Here is a 26,452-nt window from a genome sequence, read left to right as displayed (position 1 = left end):
ATTTCGATCTACCATCGGTAAATATATAGAGTTGAACGCTTTTCCTTCTCATTTAAAAAATATATTTTGTAATTTCTTAAACCTTAACTAATACTAGATGACCCATTGAGGTTCACAAAACTGAAACTGTGCTTTCAATATATTGAGAGTTGTTAAAGTACTAGTAAATCTGGTATTGCGAGTCATAAAAAATAATAATTTATTGACAAAAACTTAAAAGAAATCTTTTAAATTGAACAAAGATGCAGATCACTTTCACAATAATCCTGGAATAAGTTCTTGAACACAGTGATAATCCAGGTAAAGGTGAAGCAAATAAACAAGCCAGATTAGGCACAACCTTACCATTATATTCCAAGGGAGAGCGAATGAGAGACTTAAATTAATAAATAATTTAATTAATAAATATGTCATAGATTTGGCTGAGCCCCGATGAAAACAATCCCTGATTTGCTCAACAAGCAGACAAAAGTGAAGTGAATGGAATAAGGGCTGTACATACTTGCCGACTATTGAAACTTAAAAGGATTGACATAAGAACTCTAAGTGCTAAGTGTGCTAACAGGTCACTGTCTGACTGGAAGACACGCCTATATACCGGGGATATCATACAATGACTACTGAAGGAACTGCCAAGAAGTAGTTGAAGAAGAGACTGTAATACAAGGCATTGTATAGGAAAACAATCGCTACTAGTGGTTACGGTTTCCTTGAAGATAATTCCACCGATTAAACGTTTTGCATTATCTAGCTTTATCAAGATCATAGAGTGGTTCAGAGAGGACATGAGAGCTGTCCCAGTGGTTTCACAATGGGCTTCCTAAAGACCTAGGTGCGTCGACCGACATTCACTATACCTACGTATCTACTTAGGTTACTGACACGATTCAATCTCAAAACGGTTACATAAAAAATAATACTTAATCTCACAATAAAAAACTATGAACTTAAAAGAATAAATTTTTGGAAAAACTGCCTAGCACACTTTCTGATATGCTGTGTATCTTATCTTATACTAGTTATATGTGCCTAAGTGAACTCATAGCAACAAATATAACCACTAGTGTATAACAAATAACTAAAATTTCCTTAAAATGTGTAAAATTCCAGTTCACGCAACATTCTTCTCACTTTTGATTCACACAAATCTTTGCAAATATCTTCCGAGTAGCATACGCTTACTGTGTTATTAATACTTATTAGTGCAACACAATACCTAAATAATTTGGCAACCGACTAACTGCTGGCCATGTGCCAAATTCTTAAATACCGTTGTGTGTGGCTATGCACATACGAGTACTCGCACAAGAGGGCGGAGGGAACATAATAATTTGAAGCTTCATATTTCTGCTAATTTTAGACACACATGCCCTCACACAACAATATATAACGGGTGATTTTTTTGAGGTTAGGATTTTCATGCATTAGTATTTGACAGATCACGTGGGATTTCAGACATGGTGTCAAAGAGAAAGATGCTCAGTATGCTTTGACATTTCATCATGAATAGACTTACTAACGAGCAACGCTTGCAAATCATTGAATTTTATTACCAAAATCAGTGTTCGGTTCGAAATGTGTTTATCGACAAATTTTGTTCAGCGATGAGGCTCATTTCTGGTTGAATGGCTACGTAAATAAGCAAAATTGCCGCATTTGGGGTGAAGAGCAACCAGAAGCCGTTCAAGAACTGCCCATGCATCCCGAAAAATGCACTGTTTGGTGTGGTTTGTACGCTGGTGGAATCATTGGACCGTATTTTTTCAAAGATGCTGTTGGACGCAACGTTACGGTGAATGGCGATCGCTATCGTTCGATGCTAACAAACTTTTTGTTGCCAAAAATGGAAGAACTGAACTTGGTTGACATGTGGTTTCAACAAGATGGCGCTACATGCCACACAGCTCGCGATTCTATGGCCATTTTGAGGGAAAACTTCGGAGAACAATTCATCTCAAGAAATGGACCCGTAAGTTGGCCACCAAGATCATGCGATTTAACGCCTTTAGACTATTTTTTGTGGGGCTACGTCAAGTCTAAAGTCTACAGAAATAAGCCAGCAACTATTCCAGCTTTGGAAGACAACATTTCCGAAGAAATTCGGGCTATTCCGGCCGAAATGCTCGAAAAAGTTGCCCAAAATTGGACTTTCCGAATGGACCACCTAAGACGCAGCCGCGGTCAACATTTAAATGAAATTATCTTCAAAAAGTAAATGTCATGAACCAATCTAACGTTTCAAATAAAGAACCGATGAGATTTTGCAAATTTTATGCGTTTTTTTTTTTAAAAAAAGTTATCAAGCTCTTAAAAAATCACCCTTTACATATGTATGTAGATATTTGCATGTTCTCTCCTTTGCCTAACAATTCTAGCCCACATGGATTGCATTTTACAGTTGCCCTGCAGGATCACATTTAATTTGCAAGTTGCACTGGGTAGTACTTGCGTTTTTAAATGAAACGATAGCATTTTAAATTTCTCTATTTTGATGAATTCATTTCATCTTGGTTGAAAGCTTAAATTAAAAGATCCGGTTCCACTCAAAGCTCTATCCTTGAATGGGCAACATATTAGTGAATCATTTTCTACGATCGGTTGCAATCGGAATTTGAAAAGTTGTTCTATAAGAACAAAGTTGAAGCTTAAATACCTTTTAAAAAGCTCTGTGAAAGCTTTAAATAATCAAAAGTAAATATGTTGAATTGTATTATCTTGGTGTGGTAATAATTGTTAGAAAGTCTTCATTAAAAGCTTTCGAAAGCTCGATAAAAAGCTCGTTGTTCAAGAAAATTTCCGTTCCTACAGGGTACTGTTTTTGCTCGTCTACATTCGTATACGTATACAGTTATTCCATATATTAGAACATATGACTATCATAAAATACCAATTACTGGAATGAAGGTTCATATGTACCAAATATATGAATGGAAACAAACGAGTGTGTTAAATATCATACAATTGGTCAATTTGAAATAATTTAAAAAGCTTTCTCAAATTGTAGACCAATTTACAACATATTAAGCTGCAAATAGCCAGCTTCAATGAACACTAAGCTCAAAGATTCACCAAAAATTAAGCGGATAGGCATAGTTCTATCAGAGGACCAAAGTTTTTTTTTATTTTACCGAAATATACAAGAAGAATCTCAAATTCTTGAGTTCTTGAGTCTTGACTGGCTTTCGACAAATCCCAAGAGTTTAGGATTCTCCTGTATATTTTGGTTGGATTTCGAAAAAACTCAAGAGTTTAAGATTCTTCTTATATATTTTGCTTGTCTTCCGAGAAATCGCGCGTGCCTATTAAACACACTCTTTCAAAATACAAAAGCAAAAAATTATTTCAGAATAACTCTCAAACTTAAAACAAATATTTATTGAAAATCGTTCTGTCACTCACCTTTCTTCGTCCACAACAAAGCATTCTTCGCGCACGCGAATTTCCTGTAGCTGCTTTCAATCGAGTAAACTTCTTCTTCCACTGCATCTAGTGGTAGTGGGGGCGTGGCGACACAACGTATCTATTGCACGTTTTGGCAATTCCACTCCAATGTTGCATTACGATGTGCGAGAAAACGCCTCAATTGTGGCAACCACCATCGGTCACAATAAAACACGTGACAATTTCGTAGCGGCTGGCAATTGTGGTGCACAAACGACCACCACCATGTGAACGGGACCAAGTGCTGCTGCTGTGGATTTTCGTTTCGCTTAAATGATTCATTTCATTCGCATGAAATAACTGATTTTATGCAGTTTCATGTCTGATGCTTGTAAATTTATAACGGTATTTCGACAGTGCGACGTTAAATATATGTATAAGTATACGATGCTTCGTTGATGTTTTATTGCTCAAGAGGTCTGGATTCTTACATTTACATTTATGTCTAAAATTGTGCAGGATCTGTGGGGAGAGAAATGATGAAATGATGAGACAAATTTCGTATATGAATGCTTGATATTATTTATTTTAATATTAATACTTATATAAGGTATACGAATAATTCAGGAAAAGCACACGATAGGTGGCGCTGTGGTTAAAATACAGTAAAACCTGTGAAGTTGCACACCCTTATAATTTGGACACTCGCTCAAATTGGACAAAAAGTGCTGAACCGCAGGTGTCCAGCTTAGACAGGTTCCACTATACTTTTGAAAACATATTTATTATAGAGAAAAAAAACCCAAAAAATTACATAAATGATGTACCCTTAATATAAGTTCCGAAAGTTCCTTCTAAAGTCGGCTCTACACTTATATAAAAACTGGAACGTCAGAAAGGGAATATTCTATGATATTACAACCACAACGAAAAGTTAATATAGTCCCAGAAGAATACCGGGCATAAGCTAGTAGCTACTTAAATAGACTTCTAGCCTTTAATGTATTCGATATTGGTTAGACAAACTCGAAAATGTGTTAAGACTTACTATCTGTTAACAGAGCTGAAAAAAATAGTTTCAAAACTTAAAGAAATGGGTTGTCAATAGGATTTGTGACATTATTAAAATGTGAAGAATATTTTATTGAATTCTTGGAAGATTTCCTTAACATATTCACTCTTCTATTTCGAAGCTTTCTTGAAGTTCTTTTAACTGAACTGAACTTCTCTTATATATTTCAGAGTAAAGCTATAAGAAATTGCAGTTATCTCGATTCTTAAATTCTCTCCTCTTCTTATGAATATCAATACCAAATATCTATGGCAAACTAGCTGTCATATTGCGAGTACAAGCTCTAAGAGTTCGACTAACTTCTTGAGTTGCAGCCACATTTTAAAAGCATCAACTGTCATATTCCTGTTATTAATTTTGTTACCATGAGAAGGAAATTTGAGCCGCCTGACATGATGAGCATGTTATCCTGTGCCAACAACTAATCCGACATGTGTCACAGCACGCTAACAGCGTTTAGACCAAGAAGATGGAAGTAGCTACACGCAAGAGCACAGCCGACGCACATCTTGGCGGAGAAGATAACGTACATATCTACACATGTTATATGCATATTTGTTTGTAGGTGTGTGTGTAGGAGATGAAGGAAGAATGCAAAGATGCAACCAAGAATCTTAAAATTGAATGCAAAATAGACTGAAGTATTTTTTTTACCTAAAGCGTGTGACTTTAAATATTTCTTATCAAATCTTTACTTATCTGCCAATATGCTCCTTCAGCACTCTCCTAGTAATGTGTGGAAACCAAAGCATTCGATTTCTTTTCTAACATTGCATTACATTTTTTTTCTGCTGGATGCCCATAATGTCCGCTGCACTGCGGTGAACACATAAAACGCAACCACAATAGCGGTGGTGAATTCGCTCTGCTGGAAGGAACTGAATGCTACATGAATAATGAGTCAATAAAATGTTCTTTTAAATGGTGAGACTCCTTCGACTTTTACGGTTTAATGTGCAAAAACTAACATGTCGTTAAACAGCGAAAACATGACATGGCGGCAAGGCAAGGCAAGGCGCGGCGAGCTGCCAACACTGTGACTCTTGGCAGGCGACTCACTGGCTCGCTGCTGCTGCTGCTGCACTTGCTGAGTGTGACTGAGTGTCGGGCAGAGGAAAATTAATTTATGTTTGGTAATGCAATGAAACCACTCGGCGGCAAGGCATGCCGGTTACACACACACATACATAGTACAATAATATATATGTGCATATACATATAACTATAGACATATGGGCGCTTTGTTTGGCCTAATATCCACTGGTATTTGTGGCCCCCATTATGCTTACAATACCTCGAAGCGGTCGCAAGCTAACGGCAACTCAATCAACCCTTTCTCCTCCAGCTTTCCACACACACACACACACACAAACCCCCCACTCACTCACACTCCTGCCCATCGCCGTTGTTGCATTCGCATTCTTGTTGCAGGCCAGCCAGCATTTCCGCTTGGCATGCGTTGTGCATTATGGACGAATAAACTCCACCGCGTGAGTGAGGGTTGCGAGTTTAAAGCTGCTACTGCTGCTGGAGCGGGCGCCGCAGAGGAAGTGAACTTAGCTTCTTAGCGCCAGAATGCAAGCGCAGCTTTAATGGCTACTAAAACTGTGCGCTCGCACGCCTATTGAGCCAAGAGAAAGAAGAAATATTGCTGGCGGTGCAGCAATGGAGCGCATATGTGTGTTGAAAGCTTGCCCAAGCGTACATACAAATTACCTATAAACATACAAATACATATATGTATGTGTCCGTTTGTGCGCCTCAATGCATTCACTTCATTCTGTGCTTGCCTGCTTGCATGTGCTTGTGTGTGCTCGTGCCAAACATGCCGCTTGAATTCAATTTAAACGCCTAAAAGTGTGCTGGAAAATTGAAACAACGCCTTGCTGGCGGCACCTTCGGCATTCATTGTGCGCCGGCTGCCATAGGCCAACGGCATTGCTGCTGATGCGTGGTGCCTGCACTACTTGTGTGACTGCTGATAAGAGTATGTGTGAAAGGTTATGAATGCTTACAATTTTGTATTACTAATTCTTCAAATAGTTATTATATATTTTAAAGAATTAATTTAATTGAAAATATCACATAATTTACCCAAACATTTTTATCTGGACGCTGCAAGCGGATGGTCAATAAACAATTCACATAGATGTGGATTTGAAACTGTATAATTGTGTATGATAGTTCAAAAATTCTTTACAATTCAATTAAAAAATTATTAATTTATATTCAAGTCTTCAAAACTGTTTGGTGATATCAAGAGTTTTTTTTGCGACATTTTATTCAGTCAATTTCAATATCAATCAGTCCATTTTCAACTTTGTTTTTTAAGAAAAATTAACAAAGAATAAAGCCCATTTGGTTAATTTCGGGCTAATGAGACCGTCTTTAAATAACTGACACTGTTGTCGTAAACTATTGTGAATTCAATATATTTATGTGACACTGAAGCAAGAAATGTCTATAAACATACTCTTTATCCATCCTATAATTTAGAATAATTTGTATAATCTGTGATTATCTGTCTGCCATGTTTTATGCTACGGTTGGATTACTTCACAAAAAATTAAAGGTTTTGATGTAGCCATATATAGCGAAAACTATTCCTAAAAACTTGTATAATCAATTAAAGATTTCAAAATTCGTAATATAGGGATATTAATTAAACTGCACCCTGACAAAGATAGATTATTTTTCCAGATTTAAGCTTTCATAAAATAATCTTTATATGCTAGTCTTTTATATTTTTTAATAAAAATCGTTTGGAATCCAGTGACTACCAACAATTCAAAATCCACATCCATAAATGTAGATAAATTTCAATTGAACTGAGTTAAATTTAAGGTGAAGAAATACTTTGTTGCCTATCATAGTCTGAAAGATTTCTCAGATCTAGACCGTATAACCCTTAACTAGTGTTTAATCTAAAAAATATAATTATGTAATCGAATTTAAGTATTTTTCCAGTAATTTAAAGCATATATAGTAAATGAAAGTCAATAAATTTAAACATTGTATCCAGTAAAAATTGTAAAACTAGTCTTCCCTTGTAAGCGAGCTCGAAAAGAACACGCTCTAAAATAATAGAATACCTATCATGGTCCAAAATGCACACTCGATTATATTTTTTGAATTCAGCGAGACATTTGTTCCATATTCAACTTTAAATTAAATATTCGAAATCAAATGAAAACACTAAAGCCAAAAATTGAACATTTGGAATATGGGGTTATTATGGTCTCAATGGCTAGAACCCTAATTTAAAGTTCTGATATTCTCTAATAATATAAATTTTCTATTAAATTGAATAAAGTACTTTTTTAAGCAACGGACTAGCAAATTATTAAAAGATTGGCATTGGTTTTCTGAATCTGCTACTTTTAAGCCGAGCTTGAATAAATTAACAAATATACTTAAAATAATTAAATACTATTAAGTATTCACAGCAAATCACTGACACACAAGATGCTTTCGTTGTGAGTTTGAATTCATAACAACCACATTTCACATGGCCAAATTAATATTTTAACTATCCACAGACTAGTTAAATGTCGACAATTTCTCTATGAGCCAGGGTGTTAATACCTGCACCAAAAAAAAAATCAAAACAAAAAATAAAGCAAAAACCCAAAAAAAAGCACTTTTAATTAAGTCCTACTAGGATAACAACGCCAAAAGACCCAGATTCGACGAAGCACAGCGCAGCAGCAGAGCAGCAACAAGAGCACGCCGACATGGATGCACTAATGGCAGGCAAGAGCAGCACCACTGCACTGCAATGTGTACGAGTATGCAGCAAGAGCTTGATTTGTTTGGCAATTTGCCACATTTTGTGGCAAGCACTAACACACACACGCAGATAAATTTATATGCAATCGCGTACATACATACATAAAAGGATACTCGCAGCAACTGCAACTGCAGCGCAGCGCAAAAATCTGGCTAAACACTTTTCCGCAAAAAACACGAGAAGAAAACAAAGCACTTACACACACAAGTAGAACTAAGTAGTAAAAAAGAGCTTGCAACTACAGAAGAACTAGCAGATAGACACATGAAAGGACACACATTTCGGCCGATCGTTGATAGAAAACATGACATTGTTGTTGCTACAATGTGTACGACTACACGCAAATCGCGGCAGTTGACGAGCGGTTGCGTGGCAATAACAGCAACAACAACAACAATGCAAAAGGGCCATGACAGCATCAACGTAATGCGGCCAAATCATTTGCCAGCAAAACGAACACACGCATACACACTCTAGCCTTGTGTTTGAGCGCGTTTATTGGCACAGCCAAACAAGTTAGTGCAATCACAGCACAGCCAACAGCCAACGGCCAGCAGCCACAATGCCGGCTATGAACTGTGAAAGCGCCATGCGACATGTGATACATGTGGCATGAAATCCGCATGTCGCTCGACTGATGCATTCCAATGAACTTGTGACACATTCGCATACAATGCGAGCGTCGAGTATTCGGCCAACGGCACTATTCTACGCTGCCAACAAGATTTATACTAGTACGGCCAGGCCACTACTGCCTTTTGATTGCGCCATCGCAGGGCCAATGCTTCCGACAGTCAGCGTTTGGGCAAATCAGTAATGAGAACCCAACAGACGCCACCGCCGTCACTTCGACCTTTTAAAGGAAACTGTTGCAACAATAGCTTGGTGTTCGGGGCAAAAAATAAAGAAATTAAAGCCTGCATGCTTATAAACGGAAGTGAATATGAATATGTAATTGATTTAATGAGATCAGACTATAAATTGAGGATATAATTACCACTTTTGAGATTGTTCTTAAATTATTAGGTTAAACTTTGAATCCATAGTTATGAAATTAAAGTTCGAGACCTTGTGGAGTATAGTTTCGGTTGTTTGAGTTGAGATCGGAGATGTTCTGGAGCCATCCAAATGGAACTATACACTGATTCTGGACTTGGATCTATCACAATACATGAGAAATATAGTGTTTTCTTCACTTGAAGACCAATTAATGCTCATGAAATGTTCCTTAACGTCAGACATATAAAATCGAGGTCTGTTGTTAAACCCTGATGTCCTAAAACTGTAATCGAATACATCTGATGAATAAATCTTGTAATATTTCCATAGATTCAGAAGCGTACAGACAAACTAAGACCTCAGAGTCAAAATTTCGTCTCTTATCTCTCAAAAATGTTGAACTCCTAGGAGTATCAGACCCTCAACGAGTAGTTTTAGCCAAAACTTATTTCACTAACCCACACTACACTTCTTAGAATTTTTATTACCTAGAGTTATTTTGGAAGATTTAACAGCCGAGCTACTAACTTAATTGTCATTTAATTTGGGATGAATGACTCTTCAAACCCTGTGAAGCCCTAGACAAAGATAGCCTGTCTTCAGGACAAAAACGACGCGTGTTAACAAAACCGACAGTAAATAGAGTGAAAACTCTTTTTAAGCCTCTTGGATCAACATCCCTGCGGTTTTACAGTTAAACAATGGAATATACTATAAATACCGCAAGTTGGCAATACTACATTTTACTACGTGCTTACACAAAAATTTCAACAACATACTCGCACATATAGTTCATCAATGGCCAGTGCAACAAAAACAAAACCAACTTCAATTTACTGTTGGTGAACTTTCTTGCAGCCACAGCGATTACAACCCCTGATTGAAGAGACTCGGAAATTCCGTACATTGCTTGCAGTGACAAATTCTCTCACATTTCACAACGGGCACTTACTGTGAGAGCAGGTTGCAATACTAAGGGTAGGGTTGCCAACTGAGGTGATAAGTGACGATTTTCAATATTTCAATAAAAATCAAAATATAAAGAAAATATATTTGTACGAAGGGGATAGTAAATATATGACGGCCGTCATACGATATTCTTGATATTTCGAAAAAAGTTATACAAATAATTAAACGATTTGATTTAGAAGAATTCCGTTATTTTTATTATAGTAAAACTGAGTTAAGGTTCCAAGTGAGTAAATAGTTCGTTCATCAGTAAGTTGGCATCCCTTCGACAGAGTCAGTTGAAAAATTGTGCCACGAGCGAATTAACTTAATCGCGCTCGCTTTTCACTCTCTCTATTTCTCTCTCTCTGCATTCTCTTCTCACTGTGTTACTCTGCACAGCCAAAATTATACCGGATACAAGGCGGCAAACTGGAGCTATCCAGTGAATAATGTGTGAGTGCAAATGTAAAAAAAAGAAGTGTGTAAAAAATCCATACATTCACGAAAAAGGTAATCGATCGATTTGTGACGAAACATTGCACTGTAAGCCCCTTTTCAACTTGGCTTGCAGTAAACGAAAACTCACTCAACCGCTCACTCTCGAGCGCTTACTTTATGTTAATTTTTTAAAAAGTTGATTAAAACTTTATTGCTAATTTCTGTGTTTTTTGCTATTTTTTGGGTTGCGCTGATGAGTTCACCCTGCTGCAGTGCACATGAGATAACTCTGTATGTGGCCATGTGTGTGTATGGATATGTGTTAGCAAAGTTAGTAGATACCCCACAACTATACCGTTAGCTGTGTTATCATCCCCTTTAACTTGCAGCACGCACCATTCACCGGCCAGCAGGCCCCCACATATGCATTCGCCCCGCATCAGGGCAGCAAACAAGAGCCTTACCAACACACACACACACATACATATAACTATAAAATTCATATTAACTGTCACATTGGCAGCTCGGCTCACTCCAGTGATAAAGCAAATCGACTCCGGCCACCCCCATTCCTGGGATAGCGAATGTACGACAGAAATGTTGAAAAGAAGAAAAGAAAAAAGCAAAAAAATAGTATGAATAAAAAACAACAAAAAAGGTATCAAAAACAACAACAGTTGATGATAGAAAACAACAGCGAGAATGGTGACAACATTGGCACACAAAATTCCAAGTTTCACACATACGTGTCACACACACACACACCCGCATACTCACACATGTGTTTGTAATCTATAAATACATGAAAATGAAATAGAAAAAAGCTCACAAATAAATATTAAATAAAATACTCCAACGTATGAGCGTACGCTTTGTGTGAAGGTATAGGGTAGAAAAGAGATGTTTTTCTTTTTCTTTTTTTTGGATTTGTTAGTCAAACAATTGAGCATTGAACAAATGAAGTGAATCTATAAACATTTGTACAGATATTATAATATATACTTGTACATAGAAATATTAATTTCTCTGAAAAGAAAGAGATTTGTTTAAGCTGTAAGTTAGCTTTCTATTGAAAGATAGTAAGAAAGGGATACAAGGATTTAAAGTTTTCCGATTTCAATTATGGGCAAATAAATATAAATTGGTAAATATATTAATAGATATGGAAATCCTAAACAATTACTAGGAAGGTAAACGACGGCATTCCTAAGTTTAGTCTAGTAACTATCCATAGTGTCGTCTATTTCGGTACTGAAGATTTTACTTCTTATCTTAATTAAGAAAGCTCGTTTAACCAAAAATACAAAATTATTCTTAAAGGATTATCACTTGCTTATTATAATTAGTATTCCTTGATATGGTTTTGATCGTTTTGATGTTTAACATTAGATACTACTCTTCATAATTACGGTGTTTCCCATACGAAGTTGTTGAATTAACTAGCCGAAAACTCAAATTTTAGTAACCGAATTGAAAAATGTTACTAAATTGTTCACTTTTTTCAAGATGTTCCTAAAAACCCCCATAAACACAAAACCATATACTAGATCCTTCAGAACGTGTTCTGTTAGACTTTTTGTAATATAGTTAGTCTCAATCTTTCGAAGGATGAAGTAGAATTTATCTTCTTTTCTTGGATCTCACTTTTTTGTACACCCTCGCGATTTAGCGGATATAAATGTATATATAAAAACATCTGCAGATTTGTGGTAGGTTCTAGCCGCTGAATTACAATTTTCAATACAAAGAACTGTCCTCAAAGTGTGTTTCTTCTAACCTTTCTTCGAACCTAACCTAACCTAGTTTCAAACACTTTTCTCTTCGAATTTATTGAATTTATTTTACAGCAATTAGAGAACAAATTTCATACAGCGCTGGTCTTAAGGATCTTGGGACAAAATCTCATCATTTGCATCAATATTATATCATTATTATGGATCGTGAAACGTCTTCCCTACAATTCCTGGTTGTTTTTAGTCTCTTCTAATAAATTAGTCCAAAATGGTAAAAGTTTTCTTTATAACTGTACCCCATTAATACCTTCAATCATTGAGACTCAGTACACGGAGAAAATATATATTTTACTCAACAATAACATTTCTAGACCGAAACTAGTCTTCGAGACACTGACGCCGCTTTAAAGAAATATTCGTTAACAAAAAGGGAATCCATAGAAGAAGCATACGAATTTTTTGAACCCATAGCCACTGTAAGTATAGAGAAGTTAATACCTCGAAGTCTCCAAACCCAGCGTTATTTGGACGGATAATGTAAAGGCAAAATAAATATGATTAAATAAACAGTAAGCCTCTGAACTGAATTACCTACTATCCATTCATAAGGCAGTTGGGTCTTTGTAATCGGAACGGACCCGGTTTTTATCCGTTCAAGACCTGAGGGAAGCATTCTCTTAAAATTATTTTACGAAAGTTTTCTGTCGTTACAAAAAGCAGTTACTAAAACTTAGTAAAGAGCTAATAAAGGTTATGTGAACACTTTTCTAAATATGTTGAGAGAAAATTTACTAGATATTTGCCACGGATTCTGCAAACTCAAGGTGAGTTTATAAGAAATGCTTTTCCTGTTAGAAATGATGTGGTATGTCGTCCCGTAAACGTTAAAGGAATGTCATCAAAACCGGAATTCTCAGAAAAGTTCGGTCTTAAAATATATAGACTTTACTAGATAAATACGACTATTGATCAAGAACTTAACTCAGAGGAATATCGTAAAATATTCCTAGAAAAATAAGAAAAATATTTGCAGAACGATTTAATACAATCCAGAAAATATAATTATCTGAGGCTGGAAGTCGAATTCCTGAAGCCGTGAAAGCTATAATAATTAGATAATGAGGAATCACATAAAATGTGTTTAGATACATATTGACGATATCGTCGTAAAAACAATATTAAATACGTGCATTTATTTTATTAATATTCCAATACTTTCACACAAAACGAAATGCTTCACCCGTGCACTGCGTGCATAGAAATATTTCAACAGTAATTTGATAACACGTCAAATACTTGAGTGCATGTGAATAGCTGATGCACTCCACCCCCTTCCACATGCGCGCACCACTCTTCAATTACCTGTTCTCTCGATGCAACAGCGGCATTCCTTGTTCAACGTTTTGCTCAACGCTCATAAAAACACAAACGACAACAACAACGAACAGCGCAAAAAACTTCCGTTGCGTTATTAAAAACTCATGAACTCATGTGCGATGAGCTGACTGGTTGACTGACTGACGAACGTTTACTTGGAAACGCCGATGATTTCAGCAACTGCCTTCCACTTCCACTTCCCCAACGACTTCGACTTCGGCTATGATTTGTTTAATTTCCGTTGATGCTGCAACGCATATCCGGCAGTGAATGGGCCACGGCGACGACGACGAGTAAAGGGTAACGACAACAACAATTGCGATGGCACGATGACACAATGACGACGAGTATATACAAACAGACAGATGTATGAATGTAGGTATGAATGTGTGTGATGTTACGCCAGCTTACGTCGCGTATGTACGTACGTATGCGTGTAAGCGATGACGTTATGTGACAATCACATCGGAGCACCCGGACTATGCTAGCTGGCTGTATATGAGTTGATAATGCCTATGCTAAGATGAAAAATCAGCGTTGGATAATAATTCAATTCAATGCGGCAACGACAGGCATCCAAAGCAGCGCTGTCACCACGTAATCGTTCGCTGGCAAATTACTACGCGAAGACCTAACGCGGCCAGTGCAACGATTGCAACTGTGGGTGGCCGCCGTCCGATGCGTGTATGAACTTTCGCCGATGCTGTTGTTTTTGTTGTTGTGGTTGAGACCACTACTACTATGTACTACTGCTGCTGGCGCTGGCGATGACCTGGACGTCGCAACTTGCTGTTGTTGGCGTTGATGATGTTGTTGGTGTTGGTGGAATATAGTATTTTCGGTTGTAGAAAAAAAATCTCGTTGTAATTCGGTGGTCAATATTAATCACTTCACTTTATGCTTTATTTTCTCTAATTTATTGTACACATTTTTCGCTGCTTTCGCTTTGCGCTACACGTCTTCCCGTCGAGCGCTTAATGCATTTCGCAAATTCCAACTCTTTTTTTTTTGCACTTGGCTAATGACACTTCCGAGGGCTTTAGTACACACACACACACGCGAGCGTTTCACACGATTTTCGCACGCGAATTTCAACGATACAGCCACAGCGTTGAATTTCTATAATTTGCTATTTAATTTGTGGCGTTTGGAAAGAATTTTTCGCAACTCTTGTGACTAAATTGATTTTTTTCTTGCTCTTGCTGTTGTTGTTGTAGGTTAGATGTACTAAGCAGGGCGAGGGGGAAGGAATGTTGTATGCTTGATGTGAATGCTTGCTATGTGTGAAGCGAAGGAATGCGTCCGAGCGGCAGTGCGAGACTTTTTCTTATGCCTCGTCGTATAATGGTGCTGTGCGAAGACCACGAGATGGCTTGCGAGAGCATTTCACATTCATATTTGGTCCTTTTGCACAACGATGCCGAACTGCGAAAGTGCACAGGCACATATAACGGTACACACACACACGATTCCGGCGCGTTTGCTGCCACGCGAAGTGCTGCGATGCGTTGTGTTGCGTTGCGATGAGACGCGGTGCAATGTACCGTTTAGCGAGCGAGTGTTCGATTGACGTACAATTATACGAAAAATATCGAAACTCTTTTGCCAACTATTTAATTATGTGATTACTTTTTTATTTCGTTTGATTACTGTTAGAAAACCCGTTTTAATTGTAAATTTGCAGCACTTTCTTTACAGTTATTTCACACTTCTACGATTGCAGCGTTTTGGCATTTGGTGCGAACGGGACAACCTACTTACTGTCCGTGTTCGTGTTTGCAGGATTTAATTTCAGTATAATAAAATATAGCTCTTTGGCCCAACTGCAGCCGCTGCGAAATGAGAGCGTCCGTTGAGTGCTGTGGGAGGCGAGAGTCGTTCGTACGTACATTCAAATTGGGAGCGCAGCAAAAAAAAAATGGCACACACTCAGTGTAATTTAAATGTAGAACACAGGATACTTATCATCTCATGCGGTTATCGGCAATCCCCAAAAAATTTTCATTTGCACTCGTTCATTAAGTAGCACCAAAAGAAAAATTTCACTATTTTAACGACCACTACTGCCACTTTGACTTTTGCCACACACACTTTTCACTTACAAGTTATTTCAGCGCTACTTCTACACATCAGTGTACACAAACTTTGCTCGTGGAAAATGTGAAAATTCTGCAGTACTCGTATAAGCGCTTGTAGTTTTCGTAAAAAAAATTTCGTCTAACTGACTGATTTCAAGCTTTTTGCAAGATTTTCGCTAGATTTTGCAGTATTTGAACTTTGTTTATTTTATTTTTAGCCACTTTAATTATTTGGCTTTCAGTGGACGTCCGCGCGGCACTGCACCAATGCTCCGCACACGCACTCGGCTCAACTCGAAGTGAGTCCGAAAAGTATGCAATCATCGCGCAACGCTTGGAGCTGTTCAGCTTTTCTTGTTGGTGAAACTGCTGCAAGCTGCAGTGGGTGGTGAGAGCGTGTGCAGCGGCCGCACGACAGCGACAGAGCGAGCGCTGGCGAGGAGAGCGTAAGTGCTGCTTGTGGTTGGGGGTGGTAATTGCTGTTGAAGTGTAAATGCGAGAGTTAAGCTCTTTAGTGACTTAAGGGAGCAATTTTGACGGTTAACACGCACACAGAGTTGCATTTGGGAGTTTTAAATCTTAAAAGAAAAACTCACGAATATGAAGAATGCATGAATTACCGAAGTTTAATATATTTTTCAAGGAAACATCCTTTGAAGAACCGTATTTGAGATCAATTTTGGAATTTTTGAAAAGAGTTGGACGTTGAAGAAGTATGTTAGTTCTTTTTTTTTTTGACTCATCCTAAAAGCAGTTAAATCTTCTTCTTTTTGGAACCATCCTAAAAGTATACCAGTTGCCTAAAAGCCGGCTATGTGTTAGTAGAAAAATATTACATTTGTCACGTCAATATCTAAATGATATTTATCATCCGTCTGGAACCTTACTTAGATTTGAAAACACTTGAATCAAAGGTTTTCATAGATTTTGATTCAAATAAATGTGAAAACAAGTGCAAAAACAAGTGCTATGAATGATTTAGATTATTCGCAATTTTCTTACTATCGAACACTAACACCAGGTTTAACGAAGACTTTAACTATATTTAGCGCCATCTAGGTTATAATAGCAAGATTAAAAAAATGATATATTTTTTAATTTAATTTTAAATAATCATTTCTTATACAAAAACTAAAGAATTTACACAATTTCATTTAAAAAATAATGGTTTCAATCAATAAACAGCATTTTACAACACAAATTTCCCAATATGAAATATCAGACTCCATTTTATCACAAATTAAAAAAAAATTGTTTTACAAAACACCCTGTACCATGTTCCAATTGTTTCTTAATAGTCAGCTGACAATAAAAAACAACTTTAATAACTTTTAATAGCATTCGGCTAAACGCAAATTATTGCAGCGTTGTCAAGGAAACAAGAAAAACAACATTGAACCAACACAAAAATTGAAGTCGAAACCACAATTTTCCTTCCGGTGCAGTATTTGCCAAAAAGGATACGTTTAATTCTGGCCCAAATCTGTGTACTATTCTCCGGATGCCGCACAACACAGTGAGTACCATATTGCAAATGCAAACAAAACGTTTTTATTGTCTTTGCTGACCAATTGATGCTAATTGCATTTATTACAGCGCGGCACCACGCCTTTGGCCAACAGATTAAACTCTAACTCTGGCAAGTGAACCAATACTTTCGCACAATACGGCCTTAAAATACGCCTTATAACCATTTTCAAAACATAAAACATCACTACATTGCTCTATTGGATGCTATAGACATTTGGGAGCGTAAGATGCTGTTATCATGTGATGTTGCATCGGGTGTATGAAATATCAACAAGCAGGGTAAGTGTGGTATTTGTTTAAAAGTTTCATTTTGCTTATGAGAACTTCGGTGCAAGGAAATTTTAAACATTTAACAATGTTTCTAACATTTATATATATGGTATATGCGATTATGGTTTTTACTGATTCGAGCCTAATATACATTATCGGAAATTATTAAACAAGTGTCTCTACTATCTCTGTATGATTTAAGTCCGATAACTGTTCGAAGTCAACCACAAAGCAAGAAGTATGCAGACAGTGAAAATGTAAATATTTATTGTGTCAATTGCATGATATATACATTGCATAATTAATTTTATTAAATATTGATATACTTACTTCTATTTTTTGATGATTGCCCACTAAGTCCTGTGCCGACTCTCAACTGTTAACGAATACCCGGTCATAGGAAAATATTTAATATAATATCATGTCGTATAACCCTTTGCTTTGCAAAAATACCTAGAATATTGTGCGAAGTAGTAGAAACTATTAAAGTACAGCTCCTCATTGAAAAATTATAAATTAACGTTTGATTGGCTGTTTAAAACTTAAAATGAAAATATTCAGACCTCATTAAATACATATATAACCTAAAAAATTTAAATTTTTCATATTATTAATGTTAAATCCTTCCTCAGTGCAAAGTAAAAACATATCTGAGTGGAACATTTTGAAATAATTAAATTAAATATAATTTTGACAACAAATGTATTTGTCCAATTAGAATTAATAGCATTAAATTCGATGTTTCAAATCTCAGATCAATCGTTAATACGTTTTCCTGTATAGAAAAAAGCTTGAAGATTGTGGAACCATTGCTTTAGTATTTTTTGTTGTTGTTATTGCTATTGTCGTGGCAGTTGTTTAAATGATGTAATGTTTTTAAGAAGTTATCAGTCAATAACAGTTTTACCGACATGTTTTTAATCAAGCGACTCGTAAATTGAACTGCTACTTATTCAGACTATAACTTTAATAGTATACATACATAATATATTTAATATACTAGATAATACATATATATATATATATATATATATATATATATCTTGAAATATCGTTTAAGTAACTAATTTCTTTAACTTTTCTATGAACGCGTTTAACATACTAAAAACTAATATTTCCAAGATATTGTTACATTTTTGGTTTCAATGTTCAGTCAAAAATTAAAAAAAAAAATAATAACAATTTAGACCAATATTACTCGTGAGCCTGATATCTTGATTATACATACATATGTATATTTGTGCTACGAGATGAAAGCACATTTCTGATAAGCTTTTTGTAGCGCCGCTAAAAGTAATTATAACTTATTCGTTATCTCAAAAAATCAAAAAGTATGCAACAAATCCAGTGGTTTTAGCGAATAATTCAAATCATTGAAGTAATAACTGAAATAAAACGTTTTTTAGTGTCGTCGAGTTTAATTTTAAACTTTTCGCAATTAGTAAAGTTTCACTTTGTGTGGGCACTTAATTATGAATATAAGTACTTCTGCATTTTGAACTCTGTATTTTTCGCACTGAAATACATACATACATACATTCATACAACTCAAACCCGTGCGCACTCGTATAAAAAAACTTAATTCGAGCATGTTTTAACGCTTTGAGAAAAGTTTGAGAAAACATACCATGACATGGCACTGAGTATGAGTTTTCCTTTGACGCCACCACCACCAACACAGTTTATTAGGACTTCAGCTGGTGCGGCACATTAAATGTGCGTGTGCCTTGCAGCATGCATCAACGCACACCGTTAGGTGAGGGTGCGGTGTGGTACTGGTGTCGTGCCAGGTGTAAAAACACCGCCTCGCTGCAAGTTTGACGATTTTTGTTGTGAACGTGCGTTGGCCTTTTGTGGCGATCCTTACGTTTCGCGGTTGGTTGATTCGCATTTTTATACCAGATTTCAACGTACGCCACAATGATTGCTGTCCATAGTCATAAGCGTCATTTTGTGCGTTTTATTGTAAATACTCACATTTGTATGTAATAAGTAAAAATAATTTCCCGTACAAACTTGTGGGAATGTTGGCAATCCTTTGCAGAAAATTAATAACAGTTTTCGCAGTGCTAAACTAATTAAAATAACTAATATATAGAGTTATATATATACAAATGTGTATATACACCGTTTTACAATTTTTTTGCGCATTTATTTCTTATTCACATTTCCAGAAAAACACTATCGAGAATATTGCCATAAAATGTGAAAACAGAGAATGGGTTCCAAAATTGTTTGTATTTTGGTAAATATTTATAGGCTAATATGTATGAGTAAAAAATTAATGGAAAGCCCACGGCTATAACCCAGCAAACATATGACTCGAAAACTGAAATATAGGTTATATTAGGATGAGAGAACTTCCGAGAAGACTCTTCGTTTAGAACTTTAGCTTAAATGTTGAGTCCCGTTGCACGAATAAACACAAAAACTGCAGTGTTAAGTGCCATTGGTGAGGAACTGACCAAATATTAAAAAATTATAATTTTTTGTAATGTTGAGAAAAGTAAATTTTGTAAAAGATTTGATTACACTATACAACACTCGCACCGAACTTATTTTTTCCGGAAAACTGAATCATAAGTAAGAAAGTATACTCCTCGTTATTCGAAATTAGCAAAAAAAAAAGAAATATTCGCCTTCGAAGTTCGAAAATATGCTTTATTATTAAATATAGGATGCAGTTACTAAAAAATCAACCTTTTCCTACAATTTCAATGGCGAAAGATGATAATGAATGTTCGAAAAAAATTTTAAAAAATTTTATTACGAAAAACATTTTTGAAAAAATAGGTTCTATGGCAAATATTTAAAAAATTTTCAGAATTTTTGAAATACCAAAAATGTTACGCCTTATAGCATCTGTCCCATAGGCTTGATCGAAAAATATTATACACGATTTGGGTTGATTATGTCCATATTTTTACTTTTTTGATAACTTACATACTATGCACGATATTCCAATTCAGATATTTTGGTTCAAATGCCATAAGTTGTTGTTGTTGTAGCTGTTTAAAAGATTTTCAAAACTAATTTTATAACAATAGTATCAGTTCTTGCTCGGATATAAACCCGTGAAGGCAAGTTTTTTTTTAACCCAAAACTCTACAGCTGACATTTTTGGTAGAGTTAGATTATCTGAAAATATTTTTTCAACAATTTTTGAAATTTTTTGAAGTATACCAAAATGTATTTAGTGACCACTTTAAACTTTTTGAATGCTCTCAACTGTATTATAATTTCAACGGTATTGAAATTTTTGCTTTACTGGGATGACAAGGTGTAGAAAAGCCGAATTTCGTATGGAAACACTTGATCAATAAAACAAGCATAACCGTTACTCGCTGAACTCGTTATTTTCCATCGTTATTATTTCGTGCATTATATGACAAAATGCATTGAAGACAAAAATATGTAAAATATGTGTAAGAAAAACTGAATGAATTATTGTAATGTAATTACTCGTAGTATGGTGAATTATTCGGAAATTGTGGAATAATGAAAATTGTACAACAACAAAAAGTATATTTATATCAACGTTGACTGTACATGCAATAAATACAAGTCGATGTTCGGGGTTTATTAGCCTTACAAACCGTTTTGTTGTACTTGTTTTTTTAGTATTCGTTTTTTTGGGTTTTCTCTCAATATTTAGATGAGGGCATAGGACTATCGAATGATTATTCCTGCAATGGCCATATGTATTGCCACTAGTTACAACTTCTTACCCCTATTTGACAACAACAAGGAAAATAGTAAAGAACTACATAACTTATACAGTAGTAAAGGACACACAGCTCCTTTTTGTACGTATGTATGTATGTATATATGTATGTAAATTTTGTATATATGTAAATATGGCCGAAACTATCGGTAAATTGCCACCTACTTGCTGTGGCTTATTGAGCAAGCAGGTTGGCCCGAACGCAACTACAACATCTGCAGTAGCTATTAGAAATGCAGCTGCTATTGAACGCTAACACGAACACACGCTCAAACGCGTACTTCAGCGTGTGTATGTGTGTGTGTCTGTGAGTTTGTGTTAGTAATGCAATTACCAATAAGAAAGCATATGGGCGGATGTAGATAGTGTCGCAAGTGTTTGTAGGAGTGTGTGTGTTAACGGCAAACGCTCAACCACGCTTTCGTGCACTTGCATTTCGAATCCTTCCAGTAATATATTTACATTTTCACTTACTTACTTACTTACTTACTTCTATGTGTATTTGTATGTATGTATGTGTGTATGTATGTATTTTATGCAGGTCACATGCATTATACCGTGTGATAATTTTACATTCAAACTGCATCAGTTGCACATATACTCTCCAACGAAGCGAAAGCCAAAGCGAGCGCGCTCATTTCACTGCCAAAACGGGGGAATTCTCAAGAATCCGCGCATAGCTTTCTTCTTCAACACCAAAATTTGTGATTGTGGTACTTTTGCATTTATTCGCTGTGTCTTGTGTCATTTATTGTGTGTGTTCGTGTGTTCTGTATTTTCGCCTTCGCGTCAAGTGAGTTCCCGCGCGTTCTTTTCGCCAACGACTTTAGCGCGCTTTATTTGATCAATAATTCCAATTTTCACCACACAGCTTTTTATTACGCGCTTCGTTACAAGCTCGTCAAAACCCCACCCACAACAACAACAACAACAACAGTCCAGTCTAACGGCAGTCAATCGCGTGCCTATGCGCATAAAGTCCGCCGAAAAAATAATAATTTTCAAATATCAACCCAACAAACATAAAATAAAGCATTGTTGTTATTGTTGTTGGCTTTGAAAATAAAATTTGTGATTTTATTAAAAATTTTAGTTTTTTTCGAAAAAAAATTGTTTGAAAAAAATATATTTTTCTCCCCTTTGAGTGAGTTAGATTAGTATTTGATTCTAACTGTGTTGTTTCCGGTATCAAAAAGCTTATTGGGTGCAAACACATTTCGTTTTCTCCCCAAACAATGCACCGTTGCGCTATCACTTTGTCAATTGCCACTGATATATGTAGTTGCATTTGATTTATATGGTGCGCGGCTGCATTTCCTTCCGCCAACACGCCGACACCTAAGCAAGTGCATTTCTGGCAAACAAAAAAGGGTGACCGTTAAATTGTTATTGCTGTAATTTGTGTTGTTGTTGTTGTTATATTTTATACTGACTCGTTTACTGTTTATAAACAAAGTTGAGTAAACAAATCACGCGAACGCCAAGCGGAAGAAGCGCATAATCAAGTGTCCTTCCGTTGTCCCTGGTTGCCACCCACATTCATTACACTGGCATTGTATTTGTGGCGCGATTGTTTCAGTGAATGCGTGGACGCGAGTACCTCTCAGCGATGCGTGGAAAATTATAAAATACTTGAAAGAAAGCAAAATACGAAAATAATAAAAAAATAAAGTGAAAAAGTTGTGAATTTTTTTTTTTGGTGAAGACAATTAAAGACTAATTTAAAATTAGTAAAATATATGTAAGGATGTGCAAGTGTGTTGAAGCTATGAAATGCAAATTCATGTTTAAAGATTACGTTTTTTGAAATATTTAATGTGTCTATGCTTTATTTGTTCTGAGTTTGATTATTTCAACGGTAGAAGAGCACCAATTTTTGATTGGTTCTTTGATTTTTTTTAAACTTCAAACGAGCTTCTTTTAAGTAATTAAAAAAATATTTTTTGATAATGTGCGTTTTTAAGTTTGTCGATTGCGAAAGATTTATTATTCATTATATTACTGAATTCGAAGTAGGATTAAATCATATATTTTTATTAGAAATACAAAAATTTACTTAAAGAAAGTTATTAACTTTAGAATTAAAGCCACTTAATTCTATAGAAAGCATAGAAATTGATGAAACCTCGTAGTGAGCTACTTATTTCAAACAACGAAAGCCTCTCCAAATCTTATTAGTAGAAGAAGCGTTTTGGAACCCAATTTTAAGCGAGTAAAAATCTAATTTAGAACTGATATAGTCAAATAATATCTTTGAAAAAATCAGGGAGACCTTAGAGACAACACTAAAGTTTAAGGCCTCAAAATTATTTCATTACTATACAAAAAAAAATACATAAATGATTTTTAAATTCAAAAAGATCATTTTTAGTACTTTCAATTGAAGTCTAATTTACAAAGAAGTCATTTTATCATGGCACAAGGAGTTTCAATTAGTGTTTCTTCAAGGCATGTTCTGAAACTACGTGTTCCTTAATGCAACCGTAAACTGACGTCGTAGAATACTCATCCTTAGCAACGAGACGCTTCTTCTTCTTAATATAACTTCAGAAATTTCAGACGAGTATACAGAGTATAATTTTCCCATTCAAGAATGAGTTATTTCTGGCTACCACCACCTGACACCCGCCTTAAATACTTTGTGAACTAAAGATAATCTACAGCGACTATCGCAACCGCCTGATTCTATTGGAACGTACACAAAGTAATTTCGTATTTTAGTGCAATTTAAACACGATTTTTTATTGTGAAAAAAAAAACAAAAAAGACTGCGGCTGAAACATTTTGGCAGGACGAACTTCATAGAACCAGTTGAACATACCCCTATTACAAATTAGTAGCCTGCACAAATTCGTAAAAGGCTCAAAGAGTCACTTGAATGTCTCGATCAGCCCTTTAATCTAACCTAAAACAGTTTATAAAATTATACATTCTTCATTTGGATCATATCTCTCGTGTTGTTATTCGACGATTTGCATCGACCAACGACTTTATTTTATCCTCATCGGCTTCCTTCACCAAAATCGAAATTGCCGAAACTACATCTTGAAAACGAATTTTGGCACTGCCTTTCGGTCAACACATCTTCTCCGTACACATCATATAATTTTCGCATTACTGGAACTGCATTTTTACCAATTTCTTAGTAAAACAATAAAATATGTCTTAAGACTGTTTTCGATCTTTCATCGATAGAGCACCAAAACAAAAACTATTCCAAAAAAATAAGAATTTTTTTTTTGCAAAAGAGCTTTACTATATTAGCTGTTCAAATATACATATAACGGTAAACCTTTTAAGTGTGAAGTGGGCTGCGGAAAAATTCAACAAGTTCAGCTGTTGTCATCAAACACGAAATTACTTTAGTGAACGATCCAATAATTCGCTGAACTAGTGTATTGGTATTGCTATAAAGTTCGAATAGCTCAAAATTCCATATTTTCGATTTTTAATAATCAGACGTAAACGGTCTGTTCATGGCAAAAAAATCCACAATGAGGGAATGTTGGAATGAACTACTTAAAATTCTAGATATTTTCCATGGAATAAACGATAGTAAGCTACTAAGATCAAGCGATAAACCTTTTTGATGTCATCATATCCAAATATGCTTCAGATCTCCGGATCTGTGCTGGAGTGGTATGGAAAATTATTAGTAATAAAATAAATGACTTCAGAAGAGGTATTAAAACAGAATAACAGCTTGGAAACATTTTAGGCAAATAGTGTATGCATTTGTACACTAATTTTGATTTCCGATGTGAGATCTAACTCACAGAAGTGTCTTCTAACCTTTCTCATATTAATAAGACGCAAATAATTTGGTGATTTTTGCGACTTTGATTTCGCCCCCTACCCCACTAGGCACAATGCTTTACATGCGAGAGTGGATGTTGTGAGTGATTTGTATACAAATTTGTACAATAAAAATGCAATTACGCCACAAGTCGTATAATATACAAAAGTGTACGAGTATATAACCGCCATTATACCATACCGCACCGATCGGAAAGTATTTCAATTAAAGTTGAAAATGTGGAATTCGGCATTTGATGTGCGCTCGCATGTACGTATACCGACAAATGTGCGAGTTACACAGATTCGTTGTTGGCAGCAAAGCCACGGCGACGACGCATTTGCGGCGTCCCTAGCGACGGTGTCAGGCGTCATGGGAACGCGGGGCTTCACGCCGGAACGCAGCGAATGGGTGGGTGGACGCCAAGATGAATATACATAGACATACTTCGACGCAGGTAGCAAAAAATACCTGCAAAAGTTTAATTTCATAGCAACACCCCAGGTGAAACGGCAATTGGAAGTCATCATTAGCAACACCCGCACTTCCGCCAACAACGCACATACGAGCCTTGGTTGTGCGAATTATGTGCGCACTTTTAGGCGCATAATGCTTTTTGTCGTTTATGAATTGTATTTTGTGTGGCGAAAATTTAATATTTTATATAATTTTCATGCATGTTCCTTCAATTTTCTTTGCAGATGTAAACTTCAAAGAGAAACTACCAAATAATTTGAACAAACAGTTGCCTTCATTTATGTAAACTAAGATCTAGTCAAGCGTATTTTTAGCCACCAAATACCACAAAATAGCGCTCAAGAACACAGCACCTAGAATAATCATTTATATACACCCATAAAAACTTTATACACACACTTTATAGATGTAATACTATACGAAAATAGTAAAAATACATAAAGACAAAAAAAGTTGTAGAAAATAATTAACCAAAAACTAAGCGCAAGGAAGAAAAAACATCGAAACCCCAAACACGAGTGCGTGTTGTTAGCAGATTTATTATGAGCACACGACTTGCAACGCAGCGAAATTTTATACTTTCAACAACTGGGAATGTGACGTCAAATACTGTCGATGCCACTGCAGCCGCAAACGCCGCCGTCAACACGAATGTGGACGATGTCAATGTTGCAACGGTGAACGTATTGACGACACGTGACATCAAACATGAGGAAATCGCCACCGAAATCGCAAATGCTTGCTCATCCTCGTCGAATGACGACCACTTCGAGTACATCGATACGGCGGTGGACGTTGTGGCCGCAGCCAATATGGAGGATGTCATCACACAGGTA

General features: G+C 36.0%; 2 protein-coding genes across 5 annotated transcripts in view; one reads left to right on the top strand and one right to left on the bottom strand.

Moving 5' to 3' along the window:
• LOC105220227 (rho GTPase-activating protein 100F) overlaps positions 1–16,126 on the bottom strand; it is a 71,385-nt gene extending 55,259 nt beyond the window's left edge. For all 4 annotated transcript variants that reach the window (XM_011196662.3, XM_029045310.2, XM_029045314.2 and 1 more), the window contains exons 1-2: positions 13,727–16,126; positions 3,400–3,903 (exon numbers count right to left, since the gene is read on the bottom strand). In XM_011196662.3, coding sequence (XP_011194964.2) covers positions 3,400–3,486 — 87 coding nt within the window. In that variant the 5' untranslated portion in view covers positions 3,487–3,903; positions 13,727–16,126. The remainder of the gene's footprint in view (positions 1–3,399; positions 3,904–13,726) is intronic.
• Positions 16,127–17,126: 1,000 nt separating this feature from the next.
• Positions 17,127–26,452, top strand: part of LOC105220242 (DNA-binding protein RFX2) — a 31,537-nt gene continuing 22,211 nt past the window's right edge. Inside the window, exons 1-3 of the mRNA XM_011196676.3 lie at positions 17,127–17,335; positions 17,416–17,628; positions 25,841–26,449. Of these exons, the coding sequence (XP_011194978.2) occupies positions 26,159–26,449 (291 nt within the window). The 5' untranslated portion in view covers positions 17,127–17,335; positions 17,416–17,628; positions 25,841–26,158. The remainder of the gene's footprint in view (positions 17,336–17,415; positions 17,629–25,840; positions 26,450–26,452) is intronic.

The sequence above is a fragment of the Zeugodacus cucurbitae genome, chromosome 2, assembly GCF_028554725.1.
Source record: "Zeugodacus cucurbitae isolate PBARC_wt_2022May chromosome 2, idZeuCucr1.2, whole genome shotgun sequence".
Classification (NCBI taxonomy): domain Eukaryota; kingdom Metazoa; phylum Arthropoda; class Insecta; order Diptera; family Tephritidae; genus Zeugodacus; species Zeugodacus cucurbitae.
This window is presented reverse-complemented; position numbering and strand designations above follow the sequence as displayed.